Source organism: Pristiophorus japonicus, chromosome 12 (genome assembly GCF_044704955.1).
Source record: "Pristiophorus japonicus isolate sPriJap1 chromosome 12, sPriJap1.hap1, whole genome shotgun sequence".
Classification (NCBI taxonomy): Eukaryota; Metazoa; Chordata; class Chondrichthyes; family Pristiophoridae; genus Pristiophorus; species Pristiophorus japonicus.
Window position 1 is genome coordinate 118,510,876 of NC_091988.1, and position 14,171 is coordinate 118,525,046.

General features: G+C 45.8%; 1 protein-coding gene across 2 annotated transcripts in view; it reads right to left on the reverse strand.

Moving 5' to 3' along the window:
* The window catches only part of rtf2 (replication termination factor 2), a 174,544-nt gene that overhangs the window by 42,683 nt on the left and 117,690 nt on the right, over positions 1-14,171 (reverse strand). For both annotated transcript variants that reach the window (XM_070895894.1, XM_070895893.1), the window contains exon 6: positions 12,013-12,126. In XM_070895894.1, coding sequence (XP_070751995.1) covers positions 12,013-12,126 — 114 coding nt within the window. The remainder of the gene's footprint in view (positions 1-12,012; positions 12,127-14,171) is intronic.

Sequence of the window (14,171 nt, forward strand, 5' to 3'; positions counted from 1 at the left end):
GAACTGAACAATACAGATCACAGTCATCCCCAGTCGGCATTGAGTTAGCTGAGCTCAGTACAGGTATTACAATCAGTCCCAACATCCTTGAGCTGTGACAGGGGAGAGGGAGAGGGAGAGTGAACAAAATGCATGATTTCCAGTTCCTGATCATTATCCAATGATCCCCCATAGTAATGTCGACATCAGGCGAGGACAGGATGAAGCTTGCCTGTACCACCTCTAAAATCTTGTGTGTCACCACTCTCAGCGTAGCTCACACATGAGGAATAACCACTTGGCCCATGGACTTGAAGGGCACTGAGCGCGCAGGAACCCACAGCCCAGCAGGAATCAGCATCTTCAGGTGAGGATGGGGGGGAAAAAATGGAGGGGCAACAAAAATCTTCAAAAAAAACAGTAGTTTTACAAAATATTTTACACAAAGCTGAACAAGTACATTCAAAGTTACTGATTTGAACATGTGGCAAGTTTCTAAAACTGAGGCTGCAACCTTTCAAGGCAGGTAGCACACAGAGAATGAACTTCCATATAAAAACAGTGTTCAAATTCCAGTTCCAGCTGCCCTTTCCCATGCTACGTGGACTGAGTGTGCCAAATTTGATGGCAGTTTTCTTGGGATAAAGGGGGAGTGGGGTGGACATTATGAAGGGTTAATTGTGCACTTGCTTGAAATTGTAAATGAGTTTGATTTAGGATCACTGACAGTTAGTGAGGAAACGCTAACACCTCAGGAAATAGTCAGACAAGCGCTTCTTCAGAGTTTTGTACCCTCTGAAGTCATGCAAAATTTACTGTAAAGCAGGATGGGCACAACTTATGTATGCTTTAATTGCTCTGAAGCTGAGTAACATTCAGCCCCACATACACACAGCACTATTCAGTAGCCAGTGCTCCAAAACGACCTAGTTTAGTCTTCCAGCCATGTCAAACAGAGTTTGCAACTTCAAGCAAATCCGTGGGATTTCCAGCTGCAGGCCAGCCACATACCCGAGGCATCACTCTGCAGCAAAAACAAATGTACTTGCTTAAAAGCACCTGTGCCATGAAGCTCAAGGGACAGTCTGTCTGTGGTTTGCTTACTATCACCGAAGGTAATCAGTCCAAGCAACTGGCCATCTCCAGTTATCATTAGACTTTTAAAAAAAAGTGTGTTCTGGGATGTGGGCGTCGCTTGCAAGGCCAGCATTTATTGCCCATTCCTAATCGCCCTCGAGAAGTTGGCGGTGAGCCACCTTCTTGAACTGCTGCAGTCCGTGTGGTGAAGGTATTCCCACAGTGCTGTTATGGAGGGAGTTCCAGGCTTTTGGCCCAGCGACAATGAAGGAACAGTGATATACTTCCAAGTCAGGATGGTGAGTAATTTGGAGGGGAACTTGCAGGTGATAGTGCTCCTATGCGCCTGCTGCCCTTGTTCTTCTTGGTGATGGAGATCGCGGGTTTGGGAGGTGCTGCCGCAGAATCTGTGGCGAGTTGCTGCAGTTCATCTTGTAGATGGTACACACTGCAGCCACGGTGTGGTGGAGGTAGTGAATGATGAAGGCGGTGGATGGGGTGCCAATCAAATGGGTTGCTTCACCCTGGATGGTGTCGAGTTTCTTGAGTGTTGGTGGAGCCACATTCATCCAGGGAAGTGGAGAGTATTCCATCACACTCTGACTTGTGTCTTGTAGATGGTGGAAAGGCTTTGGGGAGTCAGGAGGTGAAACACTCGTCGCAGAATACCCAGCCTCTGACCCGCTCTTGTAGCCACAGTATTTATGGCTGGTCCAGTTAAGTTTCTGGTCAATGGTGACCCCCAGGATGTTGATGGTGGGGAATTCAGCGATGGTAATGCCGTTGAATATCAAGGGGCGGTGGTTAGATTCTCACTGCCTGGCACTTGTGTGGCGCAAATGTTATTTGCCACTTATCAGCCCAAACCTGAATGTTGTCCAGGTCTCGCTGCATGCGGGCATGGACTGCTCCATTATCTGAGGCATTATGAATGGAACTGAACACTGCAATTATCAGTGAATATCCCCACTTCTGACTTTATGATGGAGAGGAAGTCAGTGATGAAGCAGCTGAAGATGGTTGGGCCTAGGACACTGCCCTGAGGAACTCCTGCAGCGATGTCCTGGGGCTATGATGATTGACCTCCAATAACCACAACCATCTTCCTTTGTGCTGGGTATGACTCCAGCTAGTGGCGAGTTTTCACCTTGATTCCCATTGTCTTCAATTTTACTAGGGCTCCTTGATGCCACACTGAGTCAAATGTTGGCTTGATGTCAAGGGCAGTCACTCTCACCTCAACTTTGGAATTCAGCTGTTTTGTCCATGTTTGGACCAAGGCTGTAATGAGGTCTGGAACCGAGTGATCCTGGCAGAACCCAAACTGGGCATCCGTGTGCAGTTATTGGTGAGTAAGTGCCACCTTCCATCACTTTGCTCAATGATTGAGAGTAGACTGATGGGGAGATAATTGTCCGGATTGGATTTGTCCTGCTTTTTGCGGACAGGACATACCTGGGCAGTTTTCCACATTGTCAGATAGATGCCAGTGTTGTATCTGTACTGGACCAGCTTGGCTAGAGGCGTGGCTAGTTCTGGAGTACTCGTCTTCAGCACAACAACCGGGATATTGTTAGGGCCTATAGCCTTTGCTGCATCCGTGCAGTCAGGGTTGGTCCCCGGGCTTGATGGTAATGGTAGAGTGAGGGATATGCCGGGCCATGAGGTTACAGATTGTGGTGGAATACAATTCTGTTGCTGCTGCTGATGGCCCACAACACCTCATGGATATGCCGTTTGGAGCTGCTAGATCTGGTCTGAAACTATCCCATTTAGCATGGTGGTAGTGCCACACAACATGGAAGATGTCCTCAGTGTGAAGATGGGACTTCATCTCCAGAAGGACTGTGCGGTGATCACTTATACCAGTGCTGTCGTGGACTGATGCATGTGACAGGTAGATTGGTGAGGATGAGGTTAAGTAGGTTTTTAACCTCGTGTTGGTTCTCTCACCACCTGCTGCAGGCCCAGTCTGGCAGCTATGTCCTTCAGGAATCAGCCAGCTCGGTCAGTAGTGGTGGCACCAAGCCACTCTTGGTGATAGATATTGAAATCCCCCACCCAGATTACATTCTGTGCCCTTGCTACCCTCCGTTCTTCTTCCAAGTGGTATTCAACATGGAGGAGTACAGATTCACCAGCTGAGGGAGGGCAGTAGGTGGTAATCAACAGATTTTCTTGCCCATGCTTGACCTGAATTTATTAGACTTCATGGGGTCCGGAGTCAATGTTGAGGACTCTCAGGGCCACTTCCTCCCGACTGTATCCCACTGTGCCACCACCTCGGGTGGGTCTGTGCTGCCGGTGGGACAGGACATACCCAGGGATGGTGATGGAGGAGTCTGGGACATTGACTGAAAGGTATGATTCTGTGAATATGACTGCTTGACTAGTCTGTGGGACACCTCTTCCAATTTTGGCACAAATCCCCAGATGTTCGTAAGGAGGACTTTGCAGGGTCGACTGGGCGCGCCATTGTTATGTCAGAAGTCGGTGCCAAGGTCGTTGCTGGGTGGCCAGTCCTGTTTTATTCTTCTTATTGTTTCTAGTAGTGGTTTGTTACAACTGAGTGGCTTGCTTGGCTATTTCAGAGGGCAGTTATGAGTCAACCACATTGCTGAGGGGCTGGAGGCACATATAGGCCAGACCGGGTAAGGACGGCAGATTAACTTCCCTAAACGACATTAGTGAAGAGATGGGTTTTTACGACAATCCGATAGTTTTGTGGTCACCATTACAGGTGCTGTTTTGTTATTCCAGATTTATTTCAGTAACTGAATTTAAATTCCCCAGCTGCTATGGTGGGATTTGAACTTACATCTCCAGATCATTAGTCCGGAGCTCTGCATTACTAGTCCAGTAACATAACCACTATGCTTCCGTCCCCTATAATGCAACACACAGCTACGTTGCCAAATTTGACATTAGTCAAGTCAAAACAAAGATCCAAGACAGTTCCCAGGCAACACAAATAGAATTCAGAGCATTAAACAGGCTCTCAACACTGCCAACATTATGCCCAAGAAAATGTGTTTTCCCAGTATCCAAATTTGGCCAAGACAAAATACATAGCTCGCTACTGTTATCATTGCATCCATCACGACTGTGGCTCAAATTGAGCACGACTGACGATTGATTCCATGCCATAATCTCTTTATAAATCAAAGTACCTTCTGTTTAAACAAGACAGCTCTTTGGCTACACACAGTTCAGGAAACTCGTTTCAATATGTTTTTGTAAACCTTTCAGCAAAATAAATTAAAATTCCACTTTCAGTCAGAACTTAGCAAAAAGTACTTCCATAATGAACTCAGTGGCAGAATTCTCTCATAACCCCATTGCAAAAAAGTGACTATGGAGAACTTAAGCATTTGGCTACTTCCTAGTGTTCATTCAAATCATTATACTTGGAATGCTAATGCTGAATATCTTCACAACAAGCTGTATACCTTCATCTGACATCTAGTTCTGTTCCACAAGAAAAGGCTCACTCTATGTATCACTAGATTTACGTGAGAACCACACAATACTTCTTGGAACCTCTGTTCCTTAATGTTCAAACGAAAGTGATTTGTTTTAGGATGATGCTCACCTTTGTGGAATTTTCTCCTTTTTACTTTTCATTCATATTTTGCCGCCATGCGCCATTCCAACAGAGGTCAGGTGGTCAACCTGCACCCAGGCCTTCGCCAATAAAGGTGTCTTGCCAGGAAATTTGAGTGACAAAGGAGGGGGGGGGAGGGAGAGGAAGCAGCGAGTCTCCCCTGACTTTACCACCTTCCTCAAGGCCAAAAGATCTAGACCTAGATTTCATCAATACCTTGCCACTACAACGCGACTGAGATTGTGAACTCAGTGTGTAGAGAATCACAGGCACTGATCATGTCCTATTGCTACGAGGAACAACACCTTACAAGTGAATATTCGAACACCATGAATACATTATACATGCACTCCATGAATCGGACATGGAGCAATGAAGGAAGTGAAAAACAACCACCCAAGATGCCCGTTTCTATTTGAAGCACTTGTTCTGAACTAGTAATCTAAAATAATTTCTCTAATATTCTTTACCCATGCCAAACCTCTGTCTTTCTAGCCTTTCCGTGATTTGGCATCCCTTTCATTTCAGAAGGAGACGGTCTGATGATGCAAAGTAATACTGTAAATATCAGATATGATCTTCCTAATTTCTTTTGCATTTACCCTCTGGGGCCATTATCCAAACAAGGGAGAATTATGGAACACAGCCTTGTTAGGACAGGGACGTCAAACTCAACTTACATTGTGGGTGATCCGGTATCCTGGCACTTGGCATGGGTCACATTCAGCAAAAGGTATTTGGACACACTCGGCTCAGAAATGCTTATGCGTTTTACCTGTTTATTGGGGGTAAAATGGATGTAATATATACCAATTTCTGCAAACAATGGCCAGCACCTAATCTGCGTCAGCGGCTATTGGTTCTCACTGAAATTAACGTTACATAAGAACATAAGAATTAGGAACAGGAGTAGGCTATCTAGCCCCTCGAGCCTGCTCTGCCATTCAACAAGATCATGGCTGATCTGGCCGTAGACTCAGCTCCACTTACCCGCCCGCTCCCCATAACCCTTAATTCCCTTATTGGTTAAAAATCTATCTGTGACTTGAATACATTCAATGAGCTAGCCTCAACTGCTTCCTTGGGCAGAGAATTCCACAGATTCACAACCCTCTGGGAGAAGAAATTCCTTCTCAACTCGGTTTTAAATTGGCTCCCCCGTATTTTGAGGCTGTGCCCCCTAGTTCTAGTCTCCCCAACCAGTGGAAACAACCTCTCTGCCTCTATCCTGTCTATCCCTTTCATTATTTTAAATGTTTCTATAAGATCACCCCTCATCCTTCTGAACTCCAATGAGTAAAGACCCAGTCTACTCAATCTATCATCATAAGGTAACCCCCTCATCTCCGGAATCAGCCTAGTGAATCGTCTCTGTACCCCCTCCAAAGCCAGTATATCCTTCCTTAAGTCAGGTGACCAAAACTGCACGCAGTACTCCAGGTGCGGCCTCACCAATACCCTATACAGTTGCAGAAGGACCTCCCTGCTTTTGTACTCCATCCCTCTCGCAATGAAGGCCAACATTCCATTCGCCTTCCTGATTACCTGCTGCACCTGCAAACTAACTTTTTGGGATTCATGCACAAGGACTCCCAGGTCCCTCTGCACCGCAGCATGTTGTAATTTCTCCCCATTCAAATAATATTCCCTTTTACTGTTTTTTTTCCCCCCCAAGGTGGATGACTTTCCGACATTGTATTCCATCTACCAAACCTTAGCCCATTCGCTTAACCTATCTAAATCTCCTTGCAGCCTCTCTGAGTCCTCTACACAACCCGTTTTCCCACTAATCTTTGTGTCATCTGCAAATTTTGTTGCACTACACTCTGTCCCCTCCTCTAGGTCATCTTGTAAACAGTTGTGGTCCCAGTACTGATCCCTGTGGCACACCACTAACCACTGATTTCCAACCGGAAAAGGACCCATTTATCCCGACTCTCTGCTTTCTGTTCGCCAGCCAATTCTCTATCCATGCTAATACATTTCCTCTGACTCCGCGTACCTTTATCTTCTGCAGTAACCTTTTGTGTGGCACCTTATTGAATGCCTTTTGGAAATCTAAATACACCACATCCATCGGTACACCTCTATCCACCATGCTCATTATATCCTCAAAGAATTCCAGTAAGTTAGTTAAACATGATTTCCCTTTCATGAATCCATGCTGCATCTGCTTGATTGCACTATTCCTATCCAGATGTCCCGCTATTTCTTCCTTAATGATAGTTTCAAGCATTTTCCCCACTACAGATGTTAAACTAATCGGCCTATAGTTACCTGCCTTTTACCTGCCCCCTTTTTTAAACAGAGGCGTTACATTAGCTGCTCTCCAATCCGCTGGTACCTCCCCAGAGTCCAGAGAATTTTGGTAGATTATAACAAATGCATCTGCTATAACTTCCGCCATCTCTTTTAATACCCTGGGATGCATTTCATAGGACCAGGGGACTTGTCTACCTTCAGTCCCATTAGTCTGTCCAGCACTACCTCCCTAGTGATAGTGATCATCTCAAGGTCCTCCCTTCCCACATTCCTATGACCAGCAATTTTTGGCATGGTTTTTGTGTCTTCCACTGTGAAGACGGAAGTAAAATAATTGTTTACGGTCTCAGCCATTTCCACATTTCCCATTATTAAATCCCCCTTTTCATCTTCTAAGGGACCAACATTTACTTTAGTCACTCTTTTCCGTTTTATATATCTGTAAAAGCTTTTACTATCTGTTTTTATGTTTTGCGCAAGTTTACCTTCGTAATCTATCTTCCCTTTCTTTATTGCTTTTTTAGTCATTCTTTGCTGATGCTTAAAATCTTCCCAATCCTCTAGTTTCCCACTAACCTTGGCCACCTTATACGCATTGGTCTTTGATTTGATACTTTACTTTATTTCCTTGGTTATCCACGGCTGGTTATCTCTTCACTTGCCGCCCTTCTTTTTCACTGGAATATATTTTTGTTGCGCATTATGAAAGAGCTCCTTAAAAGTCCTCCACTGTTCCTCAATTGTGCCACCGTTTAGTCCTTGTTTCCAGTCTACTTTAGCCAACTCTGCCCTCATCCCACTGTAGTCCCCTTTGTTTAAGCATAGTACGCTCGTTTCTGACACAACTTCCTCATCCTCAATCTGTATTACAAATTCAACCATATTGTGATCACTCATTCCGAGAGGATCTTTTACGAGGAGATCGTTTATTTTTCCTGTCTCGTTACACAGGACCAGATCCAAAATGGCTTGCTCCCTTGTAGGCTCTGTTACATACTGTTCTAAGAAACAATCCCGTATGCATTCTATGAATTCCTCCTCCAGGCTACCCCCTGCGATTTGATTTGACCAATCGATATGTAGGTTAAAATCCCCCATGACTACTGCCGTTCCTTTTTCACATGCCTCCATTATTCCCTTGATTATTGCCCGCCCCACCATGAAGTTATTATTTGGGGGCCTATAAACTACGCCGACCAGTGACTTTTTCCCCTTACTATCTCTAATCTCCACCCACAATGATTCAACATTTTGTTCATTGGAGCCAATATCATCCCTCACAACTGCCCTGATATCATGCCTTATTAACAGAGCTACCCCACCTCCCTTCCCTTCCTGCCTATCTTTCCGAATCGTCAGATACCCCTGTACGTTTAATTCCCAGTCCTGGCCACCTTGCAACCATGTCTCTGTAATGGCATTCTGTATATTAATTATTTATTCAGGTTTCTGTTTCCTTCTCTCTCTCCGGATTGTGTTTAGATCATAGAATGGTTACAGTATGGAGGAATGCCATTCGGCCCGTCGAACCCGTGCCCTTTCCCCGTAGCCCTGCAATTTTTTTTCAATTCAGATTCTTATCCAACTTCCTTTTGAAAGATAAGATTGAGTCTGCCTCCACCTTCAGGCAGTGCATTCCAAAACCATTCGCTGCACCTTTAGTTCTTTTGCCAATCACCATCAATCTGCATCCTCTGGTTCTCGACACTTCCACCAATGGGAACAGTTTCTCTCTCTCTCTCTACTCTGTCCGGATCCCTCATGATTTTGAACACCTCGATCAAATCTCCTCTCAACCTTCTCTGCTCCAAGGAGAAAAACCCCAGCTTCTCCAGTCTATCAACATAACTGAAGTCCCTCATTCCTGGAACCATTCGCGTAAATCTTTTCTGTACCCTCTCCAAGGCCTTCATATCCTTCCTAAAATGTAGTGCCCAGAATTGGACACAGTACTCCAGTTGGGGCTGAACCAGTGTTTTAGATAGATGGAGTATAATGTGGGAAAATGTGAGGTTATCCACTTTGGCAGAAAAAATAAAAGAGCAAATTATAATTTAAATGGAGAAAAATTGCAAAGTGCTGCAGTGCAGAGGGACCTGGGGGTCCTTGTGCATGAAACACAAAAAGTTAGTATGCAGGTACAGTAAGTATTCAGGAAGGCAAATGGAATGTTGGCCTTTATTGCAAGGGGGATAGAGTATAAAAGCAGAGAAGGCCTGCTACAAGTGTACAGGGTATTGATAAAGCCACACCTAGAGTACTGCATACAATTTTGGTCTCCATATTTAAGGAAGAACATACTTACATTGGAGGCTGTTGAGAGAAGCTTCGCTAGGTTGATTCCGCAGATGAGGAGGCTGATTAATGAAGATAGGTCGAGTAGGTTGGGCCTATACTCAATGGAATTCGGAAGAATGAGAGGTGATCGAAACTAATAAGATAATGGAGGGGGGGGGGGAGCTCGACAAGGTGGATGCAGAGAGGATATTTCCACTCATAGGGGAAACTAAATCTAGGGGACATAGTCTCAGAATAAGGGGCCCCCCCCAATTTAAAACTGAGACGAGAAATTTTTTCTCAGAGGGTTGTAAATCTGTGGAATTCTCTGCCTCAGAGAGCTGTGGAAGCTGGGACATTGAATAAATTTAAGACAGAGATAGACAGCTTCTTAACCGATAAGGGATAAGGGGTTATGGGGAGCGGGCAGAGAAGTGGACCTGAGTCCATGATCGGATCAGCCATGATCGTATTAAATGGTGGAGCAGGCTCGAGGGGCCGTATGGCCTAGTCCTGTTCCTATTTATGTTCTTATTTAACAACAAGTCTGGATAGCGATAATGCGCACAAAAGAGCCAGCAGTTCTTTGAGCATAACTATGTTTACAGTGCAGACCATATCAAGGATGTGCATATCTATTGCCCTCCTAACCAGCGCCTCTGCTTTAACTCTGCACCAACTTCATTCAACACACCTCGGGCACCATTTTGACCCATACAAAGTCCTGCATTCCATTCTCTACTCCATTTGCTCCTTGTGCCTCAATGGGTTGATGTAATAATTCGCACCAGCACCACTGATTTCAACTCCCCTTGTGGCCATTCCCCAACCTACCTTAATCATCTCCTCCTGCCTTGAGCTCCTACATACACCCTCTGCTCCTCTAACAGTAGGATTTCCCTCACCTCCTGCTTCCTCCATTCCACCACTGGCAGTTGCTCATTCAAAGCAAGTAGCATACTGGTTATGGTGCAGGACTAGCCATGAATTCAAATTCCACCATGGCAAGCTGTGAAACTGAATTTAAAAATCTGGTAATTTTGTGGGTTAGTACCAGTGCTGGTTCAGTAATGTCCTGCATGGAAGGGAACCCATCAACCACACACAATTTGTCCGACATGCATCTCTAGTTGTGCACTACGAGTCATGGTTGACAGGGCTGTATTAATACCCGCCCTTCTGTATGAATCAGAGGCATGGACGATATACAGAAGACACCTCAAGTCGCTGGAGATATATCATCAACGATGTCTCCGCAAGATCCTGCAAATTCCCTGGGAGGACCGGCGCACCAACATTAGCGTCCTCGCCCAGGCTAACATCCCCAGCATTGAAGCACTGACCACACTCAATCAGCTTCGCTGGGCAGGCTACATAGTTCGCATGCCAGACACGAGGCTCCCTAAGCAATTGCTCTATGCAGAGCTCCTTCACAGCAAACTAGCCAAAGGTAGGAAGAGGAAACGTTACAAGGACATCCTTAAAGCCTCCTTGGTAAAGTGCGACATCATCACTGACACCTGGGAGTCCCTGGCCGAAGACTGCCTTCGGTGGAAAAAGTTAATCCGGGAGGGCGTTGAGCTCTTCAAATCGCAACGCTGTGAGCATGAAGAGGTCAGGCACAGGCAGCTGAAGGAGCGTGCGGCAAATCAGTCCCACCCCCTCCGACGAATGTCTGTCCCATCTGTGATAGGGTCTGTGGCTCTCGTATTGGACTGTTCAGCCACCAAAGGACTCACTTTAGGAGTGGAAGCAAGTCTTCCTCGATTCCAAGGGACTGCCAATGATGATGATTACGAGTTGACTCTTAAGGTCCCCCGAACAATTATAGGCAACATGTTGAGGGATGGGCAATAAATGCTGTCATACCGGTGTCATTTAAATTCAAATTAAAATAAAATGGAACCATTACTTTCCTGCATGCTCAAAGTCCTTGCCGTAGCAACCTCCTTCCCTGTTTTGCAACACCACCTCAAAATCTTTCCCATTCATTGAGTTTAGCTCCCCACCCCAACCCTCTCAATTTCTCTATTTACTGCTTGGCACTCATGTTTCTTGTCTTCCTCATTGTAAAGCTCCTGCATGGGGAGTGTTATAGAAATGCATGTTGGTGTTGTTGTACTACTTGTATCTCCAGAATCATCTCCTTTTCACCTTCCCCCACTCTCCTTCAGCAGCCACAATGAGGTTTTCCTTCAACATCCACCTATCTAAAATTATACTCCCATGGTTTGGGGTGGGGAATGGGGCCAAGACCTTGCTTATTAAAGAATTGAAGAGAAAACACAATTTAGAACACCATCACATATCCTCAGTACATGCATACTGCTGCAATGGGACAAAAACAGGGCTGTGTTCAGAAGGGTGAAATGGCAAATACAACATTGGGAACCTTCCAAATTTGGCCACAAGTGCAGACAACATTTCAGATTTTTTTTTTTTAAATAGAAAAATGACATCCACTTTTGAATGTGTCCATATAAGGTTCTACTGAATACATACAGCAGCTTTTATTAAGTTCAAGTACATCACGGTCTCATTTTTAACTTCAGGGCATCTGTGAAGTGCAACATGTTGAATACTGTGGGCTGAATCGACATGCTGGTATTTTACTTGAACCACTCACATGTTGAAGAGAGTTTCACCAAGTTCTGTTATTGTGGTTTTACCGTGGTTCGTTAGCTTCTTCAGAAAACGGGCTGGTTGGATACAGTCAGTGGTAAGAACACTTCTACAAGAACTGCATAAGGCACGGGCTCCATGGGCAAGGGGGTTCGTTTTTCCATGCTCTGGCTTCTATTTTGATACCTTACCTTCACCAGCTTGGCTATGAGTTTTCTTTCCTCCATTTTCCTTTGAAGATCTGCCATTTCCTCTTTATTCCCATTCAGTACAATCACATCATCTTCTTTGAAGGATTCCCCACACTAAAGAAAAAACAGCAATATCAGAAATATTCTATGTTTATGTCACTGATCCAGTATTAGTGTATTAATATCTCGCATGTAGTCTTATTAGACAAAGTGGGAAAAGTTATCTAGTTATGTACCAGACAAGCCCAACTCTTGCGTTATTATTTAAAGTATCGAAGGGGGATAAGACTGCGTTTGACTGTAGTTAGTGGTTCACAAAAAACACACTCAATGAGCCCCAACAATTAAGTCAATTTTGTACTTATTCTGAATCAGATTTCATGACACCTGTATACAATGTTCTTCTTCTACAAGTTAGCCAAATGACTGGTCAACCAGAACAGTGCAGAATAAGCTAGTTTAGAACAGTAATTTTCAGGCTCCTACTGTATTTACACAGACCACAACACATCGAAACAGTCAAAGCCTGACTGGATTAGTGTGCCAACAAAAACAATGGCCAATTTTGGTCCTTGCATGTCATTGTATATTCAGTGTGTTTGCTTTACCTCAGAGCAGTGCATATAAAGGAATATCCTTAAATTTGGGCCCAGTTAGGCTTCTTAAAGGGATAGTAGTTTTATTTGGCACGCCTTTCCTTTTTCATTTGGAAAGAGTAAGTATTCACAAATCATTTATATCAGTGCTGTAAAGTCCAAGTGATGAGAAAAAAACAAGACAAAAGCATGAATATTAGAAATTATAAACAGACATTTCTGGAGAAGCAAAGCCGACCAGTCAGCTTCGAAAATGAAAGACATTGGAAGTTTGGACAAGCGTCCAACCTTAAACATTAACTTTTCCCATTCAGATGCTGATGACTTGGGCTCCATTTTCAGACGTTTGTGCTATTTATTGCAAGGGTTGGAAGGATGCATTTCAATGGTATTGCCATTTTAAAGCAATCTTTACAAAGGGATTACCATGGCATAGGCTTGCAAATAAACAAAATAAAACATTTGCCATACATTTTTCTATAAAGACAGTGGCTCCAAGATTACTGTCACTTCCTTTCAGTCATTACATTTACAACTGTTCAAAGTCAGTTCTTGGGACATCCTGAGGTTGTGAAAGGTACTATGGCCCCAAGTTTCCACATGATTTGCTCCTGATTTTTAGGAGCAACTGGTGTAGAACGGAGTATCTTAGAAATCGGAGGGATAGGGGAGAAGGGGGAGGGATAGGGGAGAAGGGGGAGGGATAGGGGAGAAGGGGGAGGGATAGGGGAGAAGGGGGAGGGATAGGGGAGAAGGGGGAGGGATAGGGGAGAAGGGGGAGGGATAGGGGAGAAGGGGGAGGGATAGGGGAGAAGGGGGAGGGATAGGGGAGAAGGGGGAGGGATAGGGGAGAAGGGGGAGGGATAGGGGAGAAGGGGGAGGGATAGGGGAGAAGGGGGAGGGATAGGGGAGAAGGGGGAGGGATAGGGGAGAAGGGGGAGGGATAGGGGAGAAGGGGGAGGGATAGGGGAGAAGGGGGAGGGATAGGGGAGAAGGGGGAGGGATAGGGGAGAAGGGGGAGGGATAGGGGAGAAGGGGGAGGGATAGGGGAGAAGGGGGAGGGATAGGGGAGAAGGGGGAGGGATAGGGGAGAAGGGGGAGGGATAGGGGAGAAGGGGGAGGGATAGGGGAGAAGGGGGAGGGATAGGGGAGAAGGGGGAGGGATAGGGGAGAAGGGGGAGGGATAGGGGAGAAGGGGGAGGGATAGGGGAGAAGGGGGAGGGATAGGGGAGAAGGGGGAGGGATAGGGGAGAAGGGGGAGGGATAGGGGAGAAGGGGGAGGGATAGGGGAGAAGGGGGAGGGATAGGGGAGAAGGGGGAGGGATAGGGGAGAAGGGGGAGGGATAGGGGAGAAGGGGGAGGGATAGGGGAGAAGGGGGAGGGATAGGGGAGAAGGGGGAGGGATAGGGGAGAAGGGGGAGGGATAGGGGAGAAGGGGGAGGGATAGGGGAGAAGGGGGAGGGATAGGGGAGAAGGGGGAGGGATAGGGGAGAAGGGGGAGGGATAGGGGAGAAGGGGGAGGGATAGGGGAGAAGGGGGAGGGATAGGGGAGAAGGGGGAGGG